Here is an 18,874-nt window from a genome sequence, read left to right as displayed (position 1 = left end):
GGCTTTTTGCTGTTATCTCTGCAATTTTAATTACCCAGTCCAGTGGTTTGCAAACCTTAGAGGGCTCTATGGGGAAAAGAAATAGATTATCGTGGTGGTTCATATTTCTAGTACTCAAAAGGCAAAAGCATAAGGATGGTGAGTTGGAGGCTAGTCTGAACTACATAGTAGGATCCCATCTCAAACAAAACAAGCAACAACAGCAAAACCCATTTTCTCCAATTCTGCCGAGGATTCACAGAATCCCAGTCTCCTGAAAATCTACAGCAAACACCAACTTGCTGAGCTGTGTTGCTCTCTAAGGCTATCATTTATTTCTCTGTGTGATTATTTGCTGAAATTCTACTCAGAACACAGAAACAAATTAGAAAATAGATTTGGGGAGAATTTCAAAGGAAAGGGGGCATTGATCAATTTGATCTGGTCATCTGAACAGCATAAACACAAGATAATTTTCTTTATCCTATAATAATAGACCCTTAGAATCCCAGCTTCTCAGGAGGCTGAGGTTTGAGGATCATGTTCAAAGACAGCCAGGTAGATAAATCCAAGTGATTATTCTCTCCAATGAGCCAATAAAAAGCTGGAAGTGAAAGTGTGCCTCAAGTGGTAGAGTACCAGCTATGAATGAAAAAGCCAAGCAAGCTTTCAAGGCCCTGCATTCAAGCCCCAGCATTAGCACACAGAAAAGATAATTTTAAATATTTTCCCAAGTATATTTTACACGATTGTAGAAACAGAATGATAAATATGATATACCAAATGTAATGATTATCAAAGCCCAATGAATTACTTCAAAAAGTGGATGATAGGGGCTGGGAGTTTGGCCTAGTGGTAGAGTGTTTGCCTAACATGCATGGAGACCCAGGTTAGATTCCTCCATACCACATACCTAGAAAAAAAGCCGGAAGTGTTGCTGTGGTTCAAGTGTTAGAGCAGTAGTCTTGAGAAAGTCCAAGGATAGTGCTCAGGCCCTGAGTTCAAGGCAAAAAAAAATATTTGTGAGGATGCAAAGAAAGGGGAGCTTTAATATACTGTTGGTAAGAATATAAAATAGAAAACCTATTATAGAAAACAGTATTTTTAGCTTTTAATTCCTCAAAAGCTAGAAATAGAACTACCGTTATCAGACATAGAAATCCCATTATTAGGCATAATTCAGGAAACTGTAATCAAAGATCCATCTGAAAAGCCATGTTTGAGCACAGAGCTGCAAAGTTTTCATTCTGGGCAGGCAGCATGCTCTCCTTAGGACCAGGAACAAACTAAATGATCTCAGCTTCCACATCTGTAAAATTGGCATCCAATACACAGGACTATTTTGAGACTCAAATGAAATCTGTAAGAGATTTAGTGTAGGGTAGGCATACAATCAGTGTCACCTATTATGTAAGGCAAACGTTTAAATGGAAAAGCACCAAGTCTGAATGATTGTTTCTGTGCAAGACTCTCTCCTTATAGACTTAACTAGCTCCTCTATCATCAAAGATTCATCACATGTTGTGTTATTATGACTTGCTTAGCACTTGTATTCTCTAATGGACGGTGAGCTCTCTGAGGACAAGAATTTATCTGCACAACCAGGCACACAGTAAACACTTTAAATGCTTATCAAGCGGATCAATGGATACATGTTTTAGCTTAAATTCATTATGCAAGTCAAGTGCAAGAAACCAATTACATTTTGAATTAGGCTTGATTATCTTGATAACCTTGTGTGATCTTTCTTAAATTGTCATATTTTAGGACCTATTTTAGAGAGGAAAGAATGAAAACGAATGTATTTGGGGCACTTATTATTTGTCTTTGTAATTTCACAGAATAAACCCCGTAATCTCAATAACCATTTCACCTGTGAGGAAGCTAAGGTTCCATGTCATAGGCTCTGTGGGTTCCTATTCTTTCCATGACAGCACGTCGTTACAATCGGCAGTTAGACACTCGCAGTACTAAAGTTTGAACTCCGTGCTTGCTAGAGAAGCTCTCTATCACTCAGTCTTTTTTTTTGCTTTGGCTGTTTTCAGATAGTCTCCAGTGCACCCCTACAAGCCTTGGACAGCAATCCTCCTCCTTAAGCCTCGCCTGTGGCAAAGATTAGAGGCAGGGTCATCACACGAGGCTGGGTTTTGCTTCCTAAGTTCTCTCTTTCCACTAGACGAATCTCCCAGACAGTAGGGTACAAGGCCTATCGACTGGGTATATGACAGTAAAGTTGTTCAGTGAGTAAACGAGTGAGTCTATGAGCCTCCTGCCGGGTGTCAGGGAAGCTGAGCTCCTGGTCGTTCAGCTCCACCGCCACCGTTCTCGCTCAGCAAGCGCCAGACCCGCCGGGGTCCGAGGGGTTTCCAGGCCCGATCCAGACGGCGGTGGCTGTGGTCCGCAGAGCGCAGGTGGGATGGGCGAGCCAAGGCCGCTCCCGGAGACGCACGGACTCGGCAGGTTTCTGACCCCGAACGACGCTTCCACCCATCGATTAATACCAAGACCACCCTGGGACGTTTCTCCAGCCCCGTGCTGCGTCTCGCCGGGAAGCGAGCGGGGCTCACGACCTACTGAAATGTACATTGAAGCCGAGTCTGGACGCCCCCCGCCCCGCGCCTTGGTTCCTGGGCTTCCCCGCGGCTGCAGGACTGTAAATCCTGTTCTCCAATGCGCCCTTGCCCCGGAGCTTGGGGGTTTGTTTTGCGTTTGTCGCGACCTAAGGATTCTATCTCCAAATTGGAGGAGGGGGAACGCTCAGTGCCCACAGCAGGCTCGGGTCCCTGCAGCGGCGCGCGGGCCCCCGCGACCCACCCGCCACCTGGGACGCCGTTGCCAGGCAACGCCCAGCTTGCCCAACCGCCGCCTGGACCGCCCTCCCCCGCCTTCGTCGCCAAGGAGACCGACGCCTCAACTCCGTCCTGCCGTAAACGCGCGCGCTCTTGCGACACCACCGCGCCGACCGCTGCGTGCGCGCCCTCTGCGCCCCCCCCCCCCCACCGCCACTCTCCGCCTCGGCCGCCATTGCCTCGTGCCCGCGCCGGTCGGTTGGTGGAGCCTTTGTCCTACGGCGGACTGAGGCGCAGGCGACAGCGGCGGGCCTGAGGCGACGGAGCGTCCAGGAGCCCGCCGCGCTGGTAGCGGTGAGTGCCGGGAAGCGGTGGCCGTGCGCCGAGGCGTAGGGTTGACGGACCGGCGGTTGAGGGGAGGCTGAGGCGGGAGGGCCGCTGGACGCGCGGCCGCGGCCTCTCTCCTCCCGGGTGCGCGCGGGGCTGCGCATGCCCGGAGCGGGGCGCGGCCGCCGCCGGCTCCCGTCCGGCCCAGGCCCCGGGCCGCGTCGGGCCTGCGCCGGCAGCCCGCGGTGGGCGGAGGTCGGAGGCCGGCGGTGAAGGGTCGGCGGGACGCCGGCTCTCAGGGTGGAGCCGGGCCGCTGCCCTCCTCGGGGCCCTGCGGACTCGCGCCCGCGGGGCCTCGGCGCGGCCCCGCGGCGCAGGCGGAGCGGAACCCGCGCCGGAGGCTTGCGGGGCTCGGGGGTGTGCGGGGGCACCGTGCGGCGTCCTGGGAGAGCCGTCCCCGACGTGGCCGCCGCGGGGACTCCCCGACCGCCTCCTGGAGCTGCTGGTCGTGCGACGCCCTGCCCACCCCTGCTGGTCGCGGACGCGGGTCGGAGCCGCCGGCTCTCCGGGGCGTCCGCGGCGTCGGCCCTCGCGTCGCCCCTGACGGTGTGCCTCGACACCACTTGGCACGTGTTACCGGGGTTACCTCGGGACGGACGCCCCGTGGCCTTCCTGTTGTCTGGTAGCTCGTAAATAACAAATAAACGCCTCTCCATGAACATGAGCCTCGCGTCCTCGTTCCTCTTGAAGTCCTTCTGCATCCCACACTTTGGGAAGCGCCGCCCTTAGGAGCACCGGGCCCGGTCATTCTCACTCCCCTCTGTGCACCGAGTCCCCACCCCCTGCGGCATAGCGGCCCCGGGCAAGGTCCCGGGATCTTCAGCCAGGGCACTTCGTAGGGTCCGCTTTCTCGCTGTAAACCCGTGATTGCCGACGTGGAAATCTAGTCCGGGGAACTGCAGGAACCATCCAGCACTGGATGTATGGGAGTTGAGCCGATGGTTGATATTTCCGCCAATCTTGACAATTCTAGATTTAATATTCTCTATGTGAGTCTGTCTGGATGTGAAAACTAACTTTGTGTCACTTCTTCCTACCCAGAAAAGGCCCAACCTTGCATTGTGGAAATTGTGAAGATCACTTGACAATTTGTTAGGGTCCGTTTTTTTCCTTCGTTCTGGTTTGTTTGCTTTTCCTTCAGCTCATCTAGATTTTTTTAATGTCTTCTACATGATCTTAACATAAAACATAGAAACGCCAATTTTCCTTTTCATGTGTGCTTGTAAGGCTTGGTTAAGTCTTTCTAGATGCATGCTTCTCAGTGCTTGTGAACACATTTAAAGGAGGCATCGATAATTTGTAAATTAAGTATATGTTCTTAAGCTCTGTTTTTGTGTGGGAGCCTGGACAATGCCCAGGCCCAGGGGTAGGGTAGTAGCCTTGAGCTGAAGAGATCAGGGACAACACCCAGGCCAAGTTCAAGTCCCATGACCCCCCCAAAAAAGAAGGCAAAGGGGAGGGTTGTGTCTCAAGTGGTAGAGTACCTGCCTAACAAGTGTCAGACCCTGAGTTCAAACCCATATACTACCTCCTCTCCCCAAGAAGAATCATATTCTTAAGTTGCTACCTTGGTATGATAACAGAGTAAAATAGAACTTACATAAGAATAAGGTAGGCTGGGAGTTTGGCCTAGTGGTTGAGTGCTTGCCAAGCATGCACGAAGACCTGGGTTCGATTCCTCAGTACCACATTCATAGAAAAAAACCAGAAGTGGTGCTGAGGCTCAAGTCATAGAGCTCTAGCCTTGAGAAAGTCCAAGGACAGTGCTCAGGCCCTGAGCTCAAGCCCAGGACTGGCAAAAAAAAAAAAAAAAAAAGAATAAGGTAGAGGCCAGGAGCATAAGCTAGTGGTAGAGTACTTTCCTGGCATACATGAAACCCTGGATTCGATTCCTGTATATGTACCACATATTCAGAAAAGGCTGGAAATAGCACTGTAGGTCAAGTGGCAGAGTGCTAGCCTTGAGCAAAACGTAACCAGGAACAGTGACCAGGCCCTGAGTTCATGCCCCAGAGCTGGCAAAAAAAAAAAAAGAATAAGATATTTTTCTCCCAAAATTTTAACGGTAGTCTTTGTGTACAGGAGGATTTGATTTTACTGTTAGTCCAGTTCTAAATTTTAACACATGGAGCTTTATCAGTGCTCAAAGGTAAAAAAAATAGAAAGGTTTTAGAAATCTCAGGAAAAAAGGTTTGAGATGAAACTTCATTTTAAATAACCATTGCAAGCATAACATGTCTGTGGCCTGCAGATGGCAGTGCCTTTGTAAGCTTGTTGCTAGAGAAAGGTTGGAATTGAGAGGTGTGTGTGTGTGTGTGTGTGTGTGTGTATGTGTGTGTTTTCTAGTCCTGGGGGCTTGAACTCAGTCAGGGTCTGAGCACTGTCCTTGGGCTTTCTCAAGGCTAGAGCTCTTCTGCTTGAGCCACAGCACCACTTCTGTTTTTTTGTTTTTTGTTTTTTACGAGGTACTGAGGAATTGAACCCTGGTCTTTGTGCATGCTAGGCAAACACTCTACCATTAGGCCAAACTCCCGACCTCTTGAGGAGGAGTTGTTGTTTTGGTGGGTCATGGAGCTTGAACTCGGCCTGGCACTGTTCCTGAGCTCTTCAGCTCAAGGCCATCATCCTACCCTGGACAAGCCCTATTTCCCAGTTTTCTAGAGGTTAATTGGAGGCACAAAAGGACCTGAGACTCTTCTCTCCAATTAACTCTAGAAAATGGGAAGTGGGGCTTGATTGAAGGGTAGGGCATTAATCCTTCTGTACATCACCTCTATAATAACAATAAAGTTAATAATAACAGTAGAGTAAATTAATTAAAATAAGTTTCCCTTCTAAGAACCAAAACTTTTCCTAATCGTAAGATTGAACTCTTGAGCCAGGAGTATGACTTGGTGGTAGTGTGCTCGCCTAGCATGCACGAAGCCCTGGGTTTGACTCCCCGGAACCACATACGTAGAAAAAGCTGGAACTGGTGCTGTGGCTCAAGTAGTAGAGTCTTAGCCTTGAACAACAAAAAAAAAAGATTGAACTCTTGTCATTTAAAAAACACTGTTGGAATGGTTGCTAACGTCTTACATCTTTAGTTTTAGTGGTTCCTAGTTTGCTTCTGGAATAGTTAGTGAAAAGTTGGTACTGCAGCTAGTGAGCAAAATACTAGGAATTTTGAATTACAGGTAATTTTACTTATTTGCATATGCTTAGTTATGCAAATAGACATGGTGATACTAAAAAACACAATTTTATAACATTTGTTTAGGGTGAGAGATGATATAAGAACCTGATTTCCAAAATTTTCATACCAAAAGAAAAAAAAATACATTAGGAATATGGGATCTTAATAAAAACTTTTAAACATATAACTATAAATACATAATCAAATCTCTTGTAGCTTTTGATTTAAACTAACCTTAGAACAAAACTTATCAAAATCTGACCAGTCCCTAGGTTTGGGAATATAACTCAGTGGTAGTGCACGCCTGAGTCCCTAGGTTCATTCTCCAACACTATAGGGAAAAAAGGAGGGAGGGAGAGAGGGGAAGAAGTTGGGGGCTGTGACTATGGGGTAAATGTTTCCAAAAAGATGGGAACTTTTTCCTTCCTGCATGTATTACCTCACCTCACACAACCTGGTCAGGTGCTCTACCACTTGAGTTCTACCTCCAGTTTTCATGATAGTCTTCCTCAGGCCAGCCTAGACTGGGATCTTCTTTTTTTTTTTTTTTTTTTTTTTTTTGCCAGTCCTGGGCTTGAGCTCAGGGCCTGAGCACTGTCCTTGGACTTTCTCAAGGCTAGAGCTCTACCACTTGAGCCTCAGCACCACTTCCGGCTTTTTTCTATGTATGTGGTATGGAGGAATCGAACCTGGGTCTTCATGCATGCTAAGCAAGCACTTTAACCACTAGGCCAAACTCCCGGCCCTAGACTGGAATCTTCTTATTTGTGCTTCCTTCCTGTGTTGCTAGGATGACAGTTATGCCCCATAGTGCCCAGCCATTGTGCTTCCCAGGTAGCTAGGACAACAGGCTGGTTCTACACCACCCAGCCATTGGGTCTGGTGGTAGCTTACACATTTTTTGCTTAGCTGGTCTTGAGCCATGTCCCTCCCAATTTTCACCTCCCAAATAGAAGGATTAAAGGCCACCGTCACCCTCAAGAAGCAAGACTTCAAGCCCAATGAGCTAGACAGTGTTGACAACTAAGCCAGAAGTGGTGCTGTGGCTTAAGCTCTAGCCTTGAAAAAAAACCACGGACAGTGCTCAGTCCCTGAGCCCTAGTTGAGCACTGGCCCAAGAGAGGGGAGGGGAGGGAGGGAGACAAACTCAGAGTTAGTATTATTTCTTCCTTTTTGCAGTTAGGTATTTGGAAGAAGCAGTTAACAAATTGTGTGTGTGTGTGTGTGTGTGTGTGTGTGTGTGTGTGTGTGTGTGTGTCCATCCATCCCCGTATCCTAGGGCTTAAATTCAGAGTCTGGGTACTATGCCTGAGCTGCTTGTGCTCAGTGGTGTATTATTTGAGCCACAACTCTATAATGTATAAGCTAAAGAATAAGTAAATAATAGAGTGATAGTTTCTCCATGGATAACCTAAGAAAAAATTTACAGATTCCTAGGCTTTATATTCAGAGTCTATGAGTTTGAGATAAGGCCTGGAGTTTGATTTTTTTTTTTTAACTGTCTTTCCAGCTGGGCACAGTGGCTCACGTCTGTAATCCTAGCTCCTCAGGAGGTTGAGATTTGAGGATCTAGGTTCAAAACCAGCCCAAGCACAAAAGGACCTGAGACTCTTATCTCCAGTTAACCTCTAGAAAATGGGAAGTGGGGCTTATCTCCAGGGTAGGGTGGTAGCCTTGAACTGAAGAGCTCAAGGACAGTGCCCGGGCTGAGTTCAAGCCCCATGACACACAAAAAAACCAAAAAAATCCCCAAAACTGGTCAGTAGTAGAATATTTAGCATGCCTAAAGCCTGGCTTCTATCTCCAGCTCTACTTCGGGGGTGGGGGGCAGAAAGCGGTGTCGGGGGAGAGCAAGTGATCCTCTTTTCTTTTTTTCGGGGGGGGGGGCAGTTCTGGGCTTGAGCTCAGGGCTTGAGCACTGTCTTTGGGCTTTCTCATGGCTAGCACTTCAACGCTGAGCCACAGCACCACTTCTGGGTACCAAGAAATTCCAGGTCTTGATGCATGCTAGCAAGCACTCTACCATTAAGCCAAACTCGCAGCCCTGTTTTAGTGACTTTAAGAGATCCTGTCCCTTTGAGGGGCATTAACTATTAGTGGGCTAATTCATTCTACCTTTGCCCACACTTATTAAAATAGCCAAGTATTATAGGTATGAGACACAAGCTCCTGATTAAGTGATTTTAATATATTTAACACTCTACTAGAAGTCTGTGGGCTGTATATGTCAATTTTCTTTAAATATTGTGGGAAAAAATTTTTGGGGTTAAAGATTTTTAAGTTTACTACATGCAAAATGACCAGCTCTCTTATATGAAATGAACTTGTACATTAGGAGATGTTTGTTTTGAGCCATTGGCATTATCCCCTCTAAGCTTTGATTTTTGTTAGTGCTGCTGTCCATTATCTCACCTAACCCAAAGATAATTTTACTTCAAAGGTAATACATATCAAGATAACACACACACACACACACACAAGGTAATACACATATATAATATACACATGTAATATATAATACATATATATGTTTGTATATACATATTGGCCATACACAGTGTATCTGTAATAAATACATTGTATTTTGCTTCAAATTCATTTATCCTAAAGGCAAAAATAAATGGGGATTTATGTATAATAAAATAGGTAAAAATATTGTCAATCCTCACACTTAAGAGCCAGGTGCTGTTGGCTCATACCTGAACTACTTAGAAAAATGAGATCTGACCATGCCTGGCCAGTTACAATGAATTTTTTTTTTCTTGCCAGCCCTGGGGCTTGAACTCAGGGCCTGGGCACTGTCCTTGGACATTTTTTTTTTTTTCCTCAAGGTTAGCACTCTGCCACTTGAGCCACAGCTCCACTTCTGGCTTTTTTTTTGTGTGCCAGGACTGGGCTTGAGCTCGGGGCCTGAGCACTGTCCTTGGACTTTCTCAAGGCTAGAACTCTACCACCTGAACCTCAGTACCACTTTCGGCATTTTTCTATGTATGTGGTACTGAGGAATTGAACCCAGAGCTTCGTGCATGCTAGGCGAGCACTCTACCACTAGGCTATGCTCCCGGCCCCAATTATATCAATTCAAGAATAGAATATAGATTAAATAAGAGGAAATGTATGCTATTCAAAGTGGGCTAACTTAAAGGATTGATTTAGAATTAGAGCAAGCATATCCTTATTCCTGATTTATTTCTCATTATGATAGTTCTGATTTTGCAGTGTATCATCATCATTCATGTTCCTGAACATAGCTTGAGTGAGCATCCCTGTCATTTTCCCTCCCGGTTTGGGGAATTTAATTAATATGTGATGTCTGCTGTCTTTGTCAGTATGGTTTTCCATTATTTTTATCTTCATGTAATTCCAATTTAGTTATTCATTCCTGGTTATTAGTTGGTTTTTGGAGAGCTTTATTTCATTTGTAGGCAGTTACTGAAAGCATATAGGCTTCTGGATTCTTTCAACAGCCTACAGTAGTGGTACAATCACTTAAGCATTGTGATTTATACTGCTTCTGTTTCTGTCTCCATTGTTTTCTGTTGCTGTAGCCTGTTTAGTATAGTTTTCAGATTAAAAGATTTGCATTATAATGTTAGAGTTTTTAAAAAAAATTCAGAGCTAGGCACTAGTGGCTTACACCTGTAATTTTTTTTTTCCACAGTCCTCTCTCTGCCTTGAACACTTTTTGCTCAAGGCTAGTGCTCTGCTGTTTGAGCCACAGTGTCACTTCGGCTTTTTCTGAGTATATGGTACCGAGGAATCAAACCCAGGGCTTCATGCATCCTAGGTGAGGACTCTACCACTAGACTATGCTCCTAGCCCCACACGCCTGTAATCTTAACTACTCAGAAGGCTGACATCTGAGGATGGCAGTTCAAAACCAGCTCTGGCAGGAAAGTCTGTGAGACTCATCTCCAATTAGCCACCAGAAAACTGGAAATGGCACTGTGGCTCAAAGTAGTAGAGCACTAGCCTTGAGTGAAAAAGTTCAAACACAGTGCCCAGGCCCTGGGTTAAAGCCTAGGACTGACCCCCTGCCCCCCCCCCAAAAAAAAATCAGGCAAAGCAGAGTTCTTGGTACTATGAATGAAATGTGTATTTTTATTCAAAGACCATTGTGCGAATTCTGTCTGGCATAGTAGTCTAAAATAAAATTGTGAATTAGGTATTATGTCATTCTTTGACAGTTCATCTATTTTATGATTTTAACTTAATCTGTCAATTTCTTTTTTTTTAGGTTATTTTCCTAGTTTCTTTCCTTTTATGTAAATCCTTTAATTTGATGCTAGTTTTGGTTTTTTTTCTAATTTTCTTTATTTAAAAAAAAATCTTTAACTGAAAAGGGCAGTTAACTTGCCACACCAAGGTTATACATCTCTTGGTGATTGTGATGATTTTGAACCAAATTCAACTTTCTAATGTAATTACTGAACTTGGAAGTATCACCTAAAGTGAAGGAGATACTAAGACTGACTGGGGGTCTTTGCCACAGTTGACCATGATATAGTAGAATTAGAAAAAAAATCATCAGTTCCCCATTTCTTTGTGTTTTTGTTTTTGTTTTTGGTGGGTCATGGGACTTGGACAGCACCTAGGCACTGTCTCTGAGCTGTTTAGCCCAAGGCTACCACCCTACCCTTTAGCCAAGCCCATTTCCCTTTTCTAGAGATTAATTGGAGACGAGAGTCCTTTTGTGGGGAGGAGATCTCAGCCTCCTGAGTAGCTAGGATTACAGGAGTGAGCCTCCTGGCTCTGCAGTTCTCCTTTCTGTTTGTAGAAGGCATTCCATTTCTAGTTAGAAAGGTTCTATATTGCCACTACCTTCTTGTTGACTATTTCTCCAATCATACTTCCTGTCTAATGTATAGGAAGTTCCCCAGCTTTTTTTTTTTTTTTTTGCTAGTCCTTCAACTTGAACTCATGACCGTCATGAACACTGTCCTTGGGCTTTCTCAAGGCTAGAGTTCTACCACTGGAGCTACAGCACCACTTCTGGCTTTTTCTGTTTATGTGGTACCAAGGAATCCAGCCGAGGTCTTCATGCATGGTAGGTAAGCACTCTGCCACTAGGCCAGACTCCCAGCCTTGAATATTCTTTAATAACTTTTCAAGTAATTGTAGAAAAAACTTTACCCACATTCAAAGCAAAATACTTTCATTTTTTAATCTTTTTTTAAATTGTCTGGATACTGTATAGAGAGGAGTAATAGTTACATTCATCCGGTAGTAGATGTATTATTTCTTGCACATTGATGGAATATCTTCATTTTTAGAACCAGTTTTGCCTCAAAGATAAACAACCATTTTGGTCTCCTATCTCCAACATGGAACACTCATAGAATCAGAGACCTGTAATACCCCTTTTCATATGCAGAACCTAATTATTGCATTAAATATAAACTTACCAACTAAAATATTACTGGTACTTGGGAGACTGAGACAGGAGTATTCCTAGTTCAAAGCCAACATGGGCTACATAGGGAAGCCATGTCTCTAAAACAACAAAACAAAAAAACAGGAAGGCGATGTATTCTGAGTTCTTACCTAAATGCCTGCTGTGTCTAAGCAATATTTAGATGAAAACCAGGCACTGGTGATTCATGCCTATAATCGTAGCTATTCAGGAGGCTGAGATCTAAGGATCGCAGTTCAAACCAGCCTGGACGATAAAGTCCATGAGACTTTTATCTCCAACTAACCACCAGAAGACTGAAAGTGGAGCTGTGGCTCAAAGTGGTAGAGTACTAACCTTGAGTGAAAAAACTCAAGAGACAGTACCCAGGCCCTTAGTTCAAGCCCTACAACTGACCCCCCCCCCAAAAAAAAAGCTAGGTAGGTAAGGTAGATTCAAGACCATTTGATAATATATAGAATCAAACTGATGAAATACTTATTTAAAATAAATTATTATATATCCAGTGTATTCCATTGGTACTTTGAAAACTACATTAATACAAGATAATATGTTTTGCTTTGAATCATAGCTATTCCATATTAGAAATAAAAGTAGGACAAAGTCAGTGACTTGACTAGACCAGTGAACCCAAACTAGTGTTCTTTACAATTACATATAAAAGAATTAGACCCCAGAGCAGGGCACAGTGGCTCTCGCCTATAATCCTAGCTACTCAAGAGGCTGAAATCTGAGGATCATAGTTCAAAGCCAGTATGAGCACTAAAGTCCATGAGACTCTTATCTCCAATTCACCACCAGAAAACCAGAAATGACACTGTGGCTCAAGGGTAGGGCAGTGGCCTTAAGCTGAAGAGCTCAGGAACAACGCTCAGGCCCAGAGTTTAAGTCGCACAAGACCGAGATGACAACAACAACAACAAAAGAATTAGAGTCCATAATAATTGTCTTCATGTAGTGTGTAATTTAGACATTTGTAAACTTGTAAGAGTTATATATTGAGCCAGGCGCAGTCGCTCACACCTGTAATCCTAGCTTCTCAGAAGACTGAGATTTGGGGATTGCCATTCGAAGCCGGCCCCAGCACTAAAGTCTGTGACACTAGAAAATTAGAAGTGGCGCTGTGGCTCCAGAAGTAGGGCAGTAGCCTTAAGCTGAAGAGCTCAGGGACAGCACCCAGGCCCAGAGTTCAAGCCCCACGAAAGTTATGTAATGTAAAACTACCCTACATAGTACCAAAGCTGTGGTCAGAAATTATTGGCCAGTTTTTATACAGAAATATTTCCTGGCTATTCTACTCTTGTAGAATATTATATCCTTTGTCTGACTAATTGAAGTAAGCAGCAATTTAGGTAGAATACACTTTTCTGACTATTTAGATTTAGGCTAACCTCAGTTTATCAAAACTATCTTTTAGGCGTAATAACAACTTCTGATTTAAAATGGAACTATAGGTCATTCTCAGACAGGAACTCAAAAGTGGCACCATAGCAGGGTACAGTTTATTTCAGACTACTAAGTTGTTATTGCTGTGCCCTTTCACATATTAGGAATCTTGGGGTCCTTGCTTGGGGTCTTTGTTAATACATAATTACTATTTTAAAGCACTCTAATTATTTGAGTGTTGAGTACCATTTGAGTCATTAGATATGCTATTAATTGTTTAACAGAAGAGGAACAAAACTATAGCAGAAAGCATTTTGTTTTGTCATTTGAAATATGGAAGTTTTAATGCATTCATTTATTTGGGTTTTTTTTTGTTGTTTTCTTTGTTGTTGTTGTTTTTTGCCAGTCCTGGGCTTGAGCTCAGGGCCTGAGCACTGTCTTTGGACTTTCTCAAGGCTAGAGCTCTACCACTTGAGCCTCAGCACCACTTCCGGCTTTTTTCTATGTATGTGGTACCGAGGAATCGAACCCGGGTCTTCATGCATGCTAGGCAAGCACTTTAACCACTAGGCCAAACTCCCGGCCCGCACTCATTTATTTGTAAGCCTGTACAAATTATCAGGTTTTATTTTGGGGTATAGATTGGCATATTTAAATACAGCATTGTTTCTTAAAACATGGTGCTTTCCTGTTTTTGTAAAGTAGATATGCTTTGTTTCTTTTAGCAAAGACGCTTTAACCATAAGCTTGTAAGATTCTAATGTCTCTCATCTAATTGTATGTGCTATAATTTTCTCTAATGAAAACTTCTTATGAGGAATGTTTTATTACCTAATACCAACTCTTATTCTTAGGTACTTATCTATGAAGATTATAGATGTTAACAGGTTATATACTTGGATTACACAAAAATTAATTTTCTTCTTTCCTGCATCTCATTTTTGAAGATTCTGTCTCATGGAATGCAATGCAAGACACTAAAAGGAGGTCCTGCTTCATGAAATACTGAAAGTTTTAAGACAATGGATTTTAGCTATTTGTGACATAAAGTAGAAATGTCTTCCCTTGATAATTTTCCCCAAATTCTTTTTTTTCTTTCTCTCCCCCCTCCCAAAAATAAATAACAACAACCAAAGTTTACATGTGACTCTCCGGTACTTTAGAAAACAACCTATTCCTCTCTTTGGATGGGAGATGTTAGGTTTAGAGCTTCGCAAGGTGTTTAAAGCATTGCCATGGTCAATTTTATACAAATTATGTGTTAGCTAGAAAACTGAAGGACATTGTAATGCCTTAACTTAATAATAAAAATTGTTTAAATGTGTCTCTGCTGAATGGATTTTATTACACCATCTGATTGTCATTGTAGTTTTTTTGTTGTTGTTGTTATTGCTGTCATTTAAAATGTGCTGATGGTCTTGTTTTTATTCCATAGCATTGAACAGATGGGTTGATTATTCTTTTCAGATATTAATAAGGCAGCGGAAAGAAGAAATATGAATACGGCTCCATCAAGACCCAGCCCCACACGAAGGTAAAGTACCCTGAAGCAGTGAGTTACCTTGGGAGAGTTGGGCTCTGGGGAGTTAAGCCCAACTTCGTACGTCAAGGGTCTTTCCTGCCCCCCAACAAATCAGAAACGCTCAAGCAAACAATAAGAACATGAACCTGTGTGAAGGGCCTTGCTCAAGCTTTTTTAAAACATACATCAGGAGATGCAGAGGAAGCTTTGTGTTTTCCGTGGCAAGCCCAGCAAGTTCAGCTTGCAACATGAGTCGCAGGCAATGGAAGAGGATAAACCTCTGTCTTTGCCCTATTCACGTGTCATTGGGAGCCTCCAAAGCAGTAGGAATGCCCCCAGGGTCGCTGGTGTGTGCCCTGCTGCATTGCAGCAGGCAGCAGGGATTCGGACTCTTCATTCCAAATGGCTGCCAGTCCAGATGTTAACCCGGGTTTGTTGGAAAGAGCCGCTTGAGAGATTGCTGCCGTGCCTGTCCTGCAAACCCCCTGTGCTTGCATGCTTGGGTTATCTGTTTGAGGTGAAATAAAAAGGGCAAAACATTCCACCTCTTCAAAGTCTCCCTTTTTCTTAGTTTTCCTGGAAATGAGGGGCGTTCCTGGAATGTACCCTTCTTTCAGTACATACGAAAGAGGTAATCTTGATGTGTACCTGCAGCATACAAATTAAATTGGCCCTTTCTTTCACAGAAGAATATTACTAATATTGCCTTTTACACCAAAGAAAAGTATATCCAGATTCTGGTTCATAACAGCAAACAAGTGGACATTTGTGCAGTTGAGTGCAGATGTATATGATGTGTCATGTCTGGCATCTCTTCAAGGCTTAAGGGAATACTCAGTATGGATTTTTGCCTTTGTCTCTCAGTAAATTGCCATTTTCTACAGAAACTACATACCTAAATTATATCCTACAGAAAATCACATTTCGTACAGTGAGCTAAATACTGCAAAACACAGTGAACTGGTACTGTTATCACCACAGGATTGGAGAACTACCCAACTAACTAAGCACATATTCATAATACATAGCTGTTTGCTTTTGATTTAAAAAAAAAAAAAAGTATATATTGGCCGGGAGTTTGGCCTAGTGGTAGAGTGCTTGCCTAGCATGCATGAAGACCCACGTTCAATTCCTCGGTACCACATACGTGGCAAAAAGCCAGAAGTGGTGCTGAGGCTCAAGTGGTAGAGCTCTAGCCTTGAGAAAAATCCAGGGACAGTGCTCAGGCCCTGAGCCCAAGCCCAGGACTGGCGCAAAAAAAAAAAAAAAAAAAAAAAAAGAAAAGAAAAAAGATATATATTTTGTCACCTACTTACACAAAAGAAAGATTTGAACAGTTCATGTCTATATTCATACTTGGATACGAAGGGAGGGTATTTTGTAGTTACCATGAATGCATTATATGTGTGTGCTCTGCAGAGTTTCTTCAAACCCTTAGGACAAGGAAACACTGATTTCAGTTGGATTCTTTGTCATTCTTCTCACTCAGAAGAGTAGAATTAAATGTAGCTACAGTAATGCCACAACTGTCAGGTGGATGCCCTGTGTACTGGTACTGTTTTTATTGCAGAAGTGATCATATACGTTGGTATTCTTTTGAACACCCTAAAGTATACCTGCAGTGTACATCACCATGCTAGTTGATTTGTTGGCATATGTGATTAACGGAGCAGTTCATAGAATGTCTGCCTCCACTAGGCAGCATCTACTTATGCTGCGCATTTAGGGCAGTCCTATCTGTTTTGTTCCTCATTGCCCCAATAAACATGAAATTAGGGAGCTAAGAGTATGCATCTGATGGTCAGAAATACGGGGCTCCTGTTGGAAGCTGCAGTAGCTAAATGAGTTGAAAAGAAGCTTGATGTGTGTCCAATTTCCAAAGAGTACTAATGCGTGAATTTTTCTCAATGAAGCAGGAGTAGTTATGGAATTTCTGACTAACATATGTGACTCCACTAGTGAAGTCTTCCTTTTTATCTCTATAATGCACATAATTTAAATGTAATGTTATTTGTGTTTTTGAAGAAGGAAAAATAAAAGTTCTTTATTTGGAGTGGAGGCCTGGCTAAAGTAGTAGAGTGCCAGCCAGGAGCAAAAAAGTCTTAACATGGGGCCGGGAGTTTGACCTAGTGGTAGAGCACTTACCTAGCATGCATGAAGCCCTGGATGATTCCTTGGTACCACATACAGAGAAACGCTGGAAGTGGTGCTGTGGCTCAAGCGGTAGAGCTCCAGTCTTGAGAAAGCCCAAGGACAGTGCTCAGGCCCTGAGTTCAAGCCCTTATACCAACACATACACCACACATAGCGCTTTAGATGTTTTTTTCTGTTTGAAATTAAAAGGGTGTTTTATTTCATCCTAATGATAATTAACCTGATGCTTTTACATTGATACTTTTTTTTTTTTTTTTTTTTGCCAGTCCTGGGCTTGAGCTCAGGGCCTGAGCACTGTCTTTGGACTTTCTCAAGGCTAGAGCTCTACCACTTGAGCCTCAGCACCACTTCCGGCTTTTTTCTATGTATGTGGTACCAAGGAATCGAACCCGGGTCTTCATGCATGCTAGGCAAGCACTTTAACCACTAAGCCAAACTCCCGGTCCTACATTGCTACTTTTATTGTAAGTACTCAATAAACATTGCAGCTTTAGAAATTCTCTGGTTACTGAGGCATTAAACTGAAAAGATTAGTTTCAGCCCAGTCTAAAGTACAATTCCATAATTTAATCTATAAAAGAATAGCTTTATGCTTTAAAAAAAAGAAAAACAAAAAACAAAGCCTTTCTATAAAAGCATTGGAGAGGACCTTTTCAAATGAGCTTCTTACCAGATATTACAAATATAAATATATACACATCATTTATATACCTTTAAAATGTCACCTTCCTCACAACTAAGTTATAAAAGGAAGTTATTTAGATTTTGATAAAGCAATGGCTTCCTTTTATATTAGCAACCAAAAAAAGGGTAACTAAGCTAATATAATTTGATCAGTAATTAGTGTTTCCTTTGGCAATATGTCTCTGTGTTCCACAGTGTTTTATTTATGAACTTCCATACAACCATGCTTATTTATCCCAGAGAAAGATAGTCACATGTATTAAAATTTGTTCTGAGCAAGGTAAGTCTGCTCAAGTTACTTTCTATGTATATATGTGGACATGTCAAAATGAAATCCCCCTGTAGTGCTAATTGATGTTATTTTTTAATGTAATGAAATAAAGAAGAAGAAAAATAAAAATAATTTGTTCCAAGTACCAGATCTTTGGTTTTTACTATTAAAGAATGTCTAGATTCTGGGCAGGAGGCCGAGATCTGAGGATCATGGTTTGAAGCCAGCCCAGGCAGAAAAGGCTGACACAGTTCAAATGGTAGAGTGAATTAAAAAAAAAAAACAACTTAGGAACGGTGCCCAGGCCCGAGTGCAAGCCCCAGGACTGGTACACACTTACACAACCAGGCTGATAGGTTATTAAACAACTACAACCCCAACTACTTGAGAAGTAGAGATCGGAACATTGTGAAATTGGGCTAGCCCCCCAAAGTTAATGAGGCCCTATATCTCAAAAGCAAAAAGGGCTCAACTGGTAAATGCTTAGCTAACATGTGAGAAGCCCTCATTTCACTCCCCAGTATCACAGTGGGTAAAAGTCCAGACAAATTGAACGTTGTATTCAAAATAAAGCACTGTCTCAACATGATAGCTCAAGCTCCCAAGTACATAGGAGGCAGAGGTGGAGGGTCATCGTTCAGGACCAGCCTGACCATAATTCTTGAGACTGTCTTAACCAAAGACTGGGTGCATTGATACATGCCTGTTATCCCAGCTATTGAGAAGCACGTTTCCTGGAAATGTATCACATGCCTATTGTCCCCATTAATAATGGGAAATGCAAGTAGGAGAATGACTCCATGCATAAAAATGACCATACCTCAAAAGCTTGAGGAGGTTTGTCTCTGGTGATAGAGCACACCTGACTAGTAAATGTGAGGCCCGAGTAAATACTAGCATTTGGTCATTGCTCTGGTCACAGCTTACGTCTTGAAAATACTCAGTACCTCAATAAAAAAGTAGTAAAATGCAACAAATGGGAAAAATGGCTAACCTGGAAGGGGCTAACCACTTATCTGAGGGTTTACTATTTGGATCCTTCTAGCTAAAGCTTTGAAGTGATTACAAATGTCCTAATAACCAAAAATGCCTTCATTTGGCAGCCCTAATGAAT

The 18,874-nt window shown here is 43.0% G+C and overlaps 1 protein-coding gene across 3 annotated transcripts in view; it reads left to right on the top strand.

The window, feature by feature from the left end:
- Positions 1 to 2,981: 2,981 nt before the first annotated feature.
- The window catches only part of Ncoa5 (nuclear receptor coactivator 5), a 31,244-nt gene continuing 15,351 nt past the window's right edge, over positions 2,982 to 18,874 (top strand). The window contains exons 1-2 of one of the 3 annotated variants that reach the window (XM_090352450.1): positions 2,982 to 3,122; positions 14,597 to 14,663. In XM_090352450.1, the coding sequence (XP_090208576.1) occupies positions 14,626 to 14,663 (38 nt within the window). In that variant the 5' untranslated portion in view covers positions 2,982 to 3,122; positions 14,597 to 14,625. Of the gene's footprint in view, positions 3,123 to 11,285; positions 11,378 to 14,596; positions 14,664 to 18,874 lie in introns of those variants that run through there. The other 2 variants (XM_090352448.1, XM_090352451.1) reach the window with 2 other exon arrangements.

This window comes from Megascapheus bottae, chromosome 18, assembly GCF_031878675.1.
Source record: "Megascapheus bottae isolate mThoBot1 chromosome 18, mThoBot2.hap1, whole genome shotgun sequence".
Lineage (NCBI taxonomy): Eukaryota > Metazoa > Chordata > Mammalia > Rodentia > Geomyidae > Megascapheus > Megascapheus bottae.
Note: the sequence above shows the minus strand (reverse complement) of the source record. Positions and strands in the feature narration are given on the sequence as shown.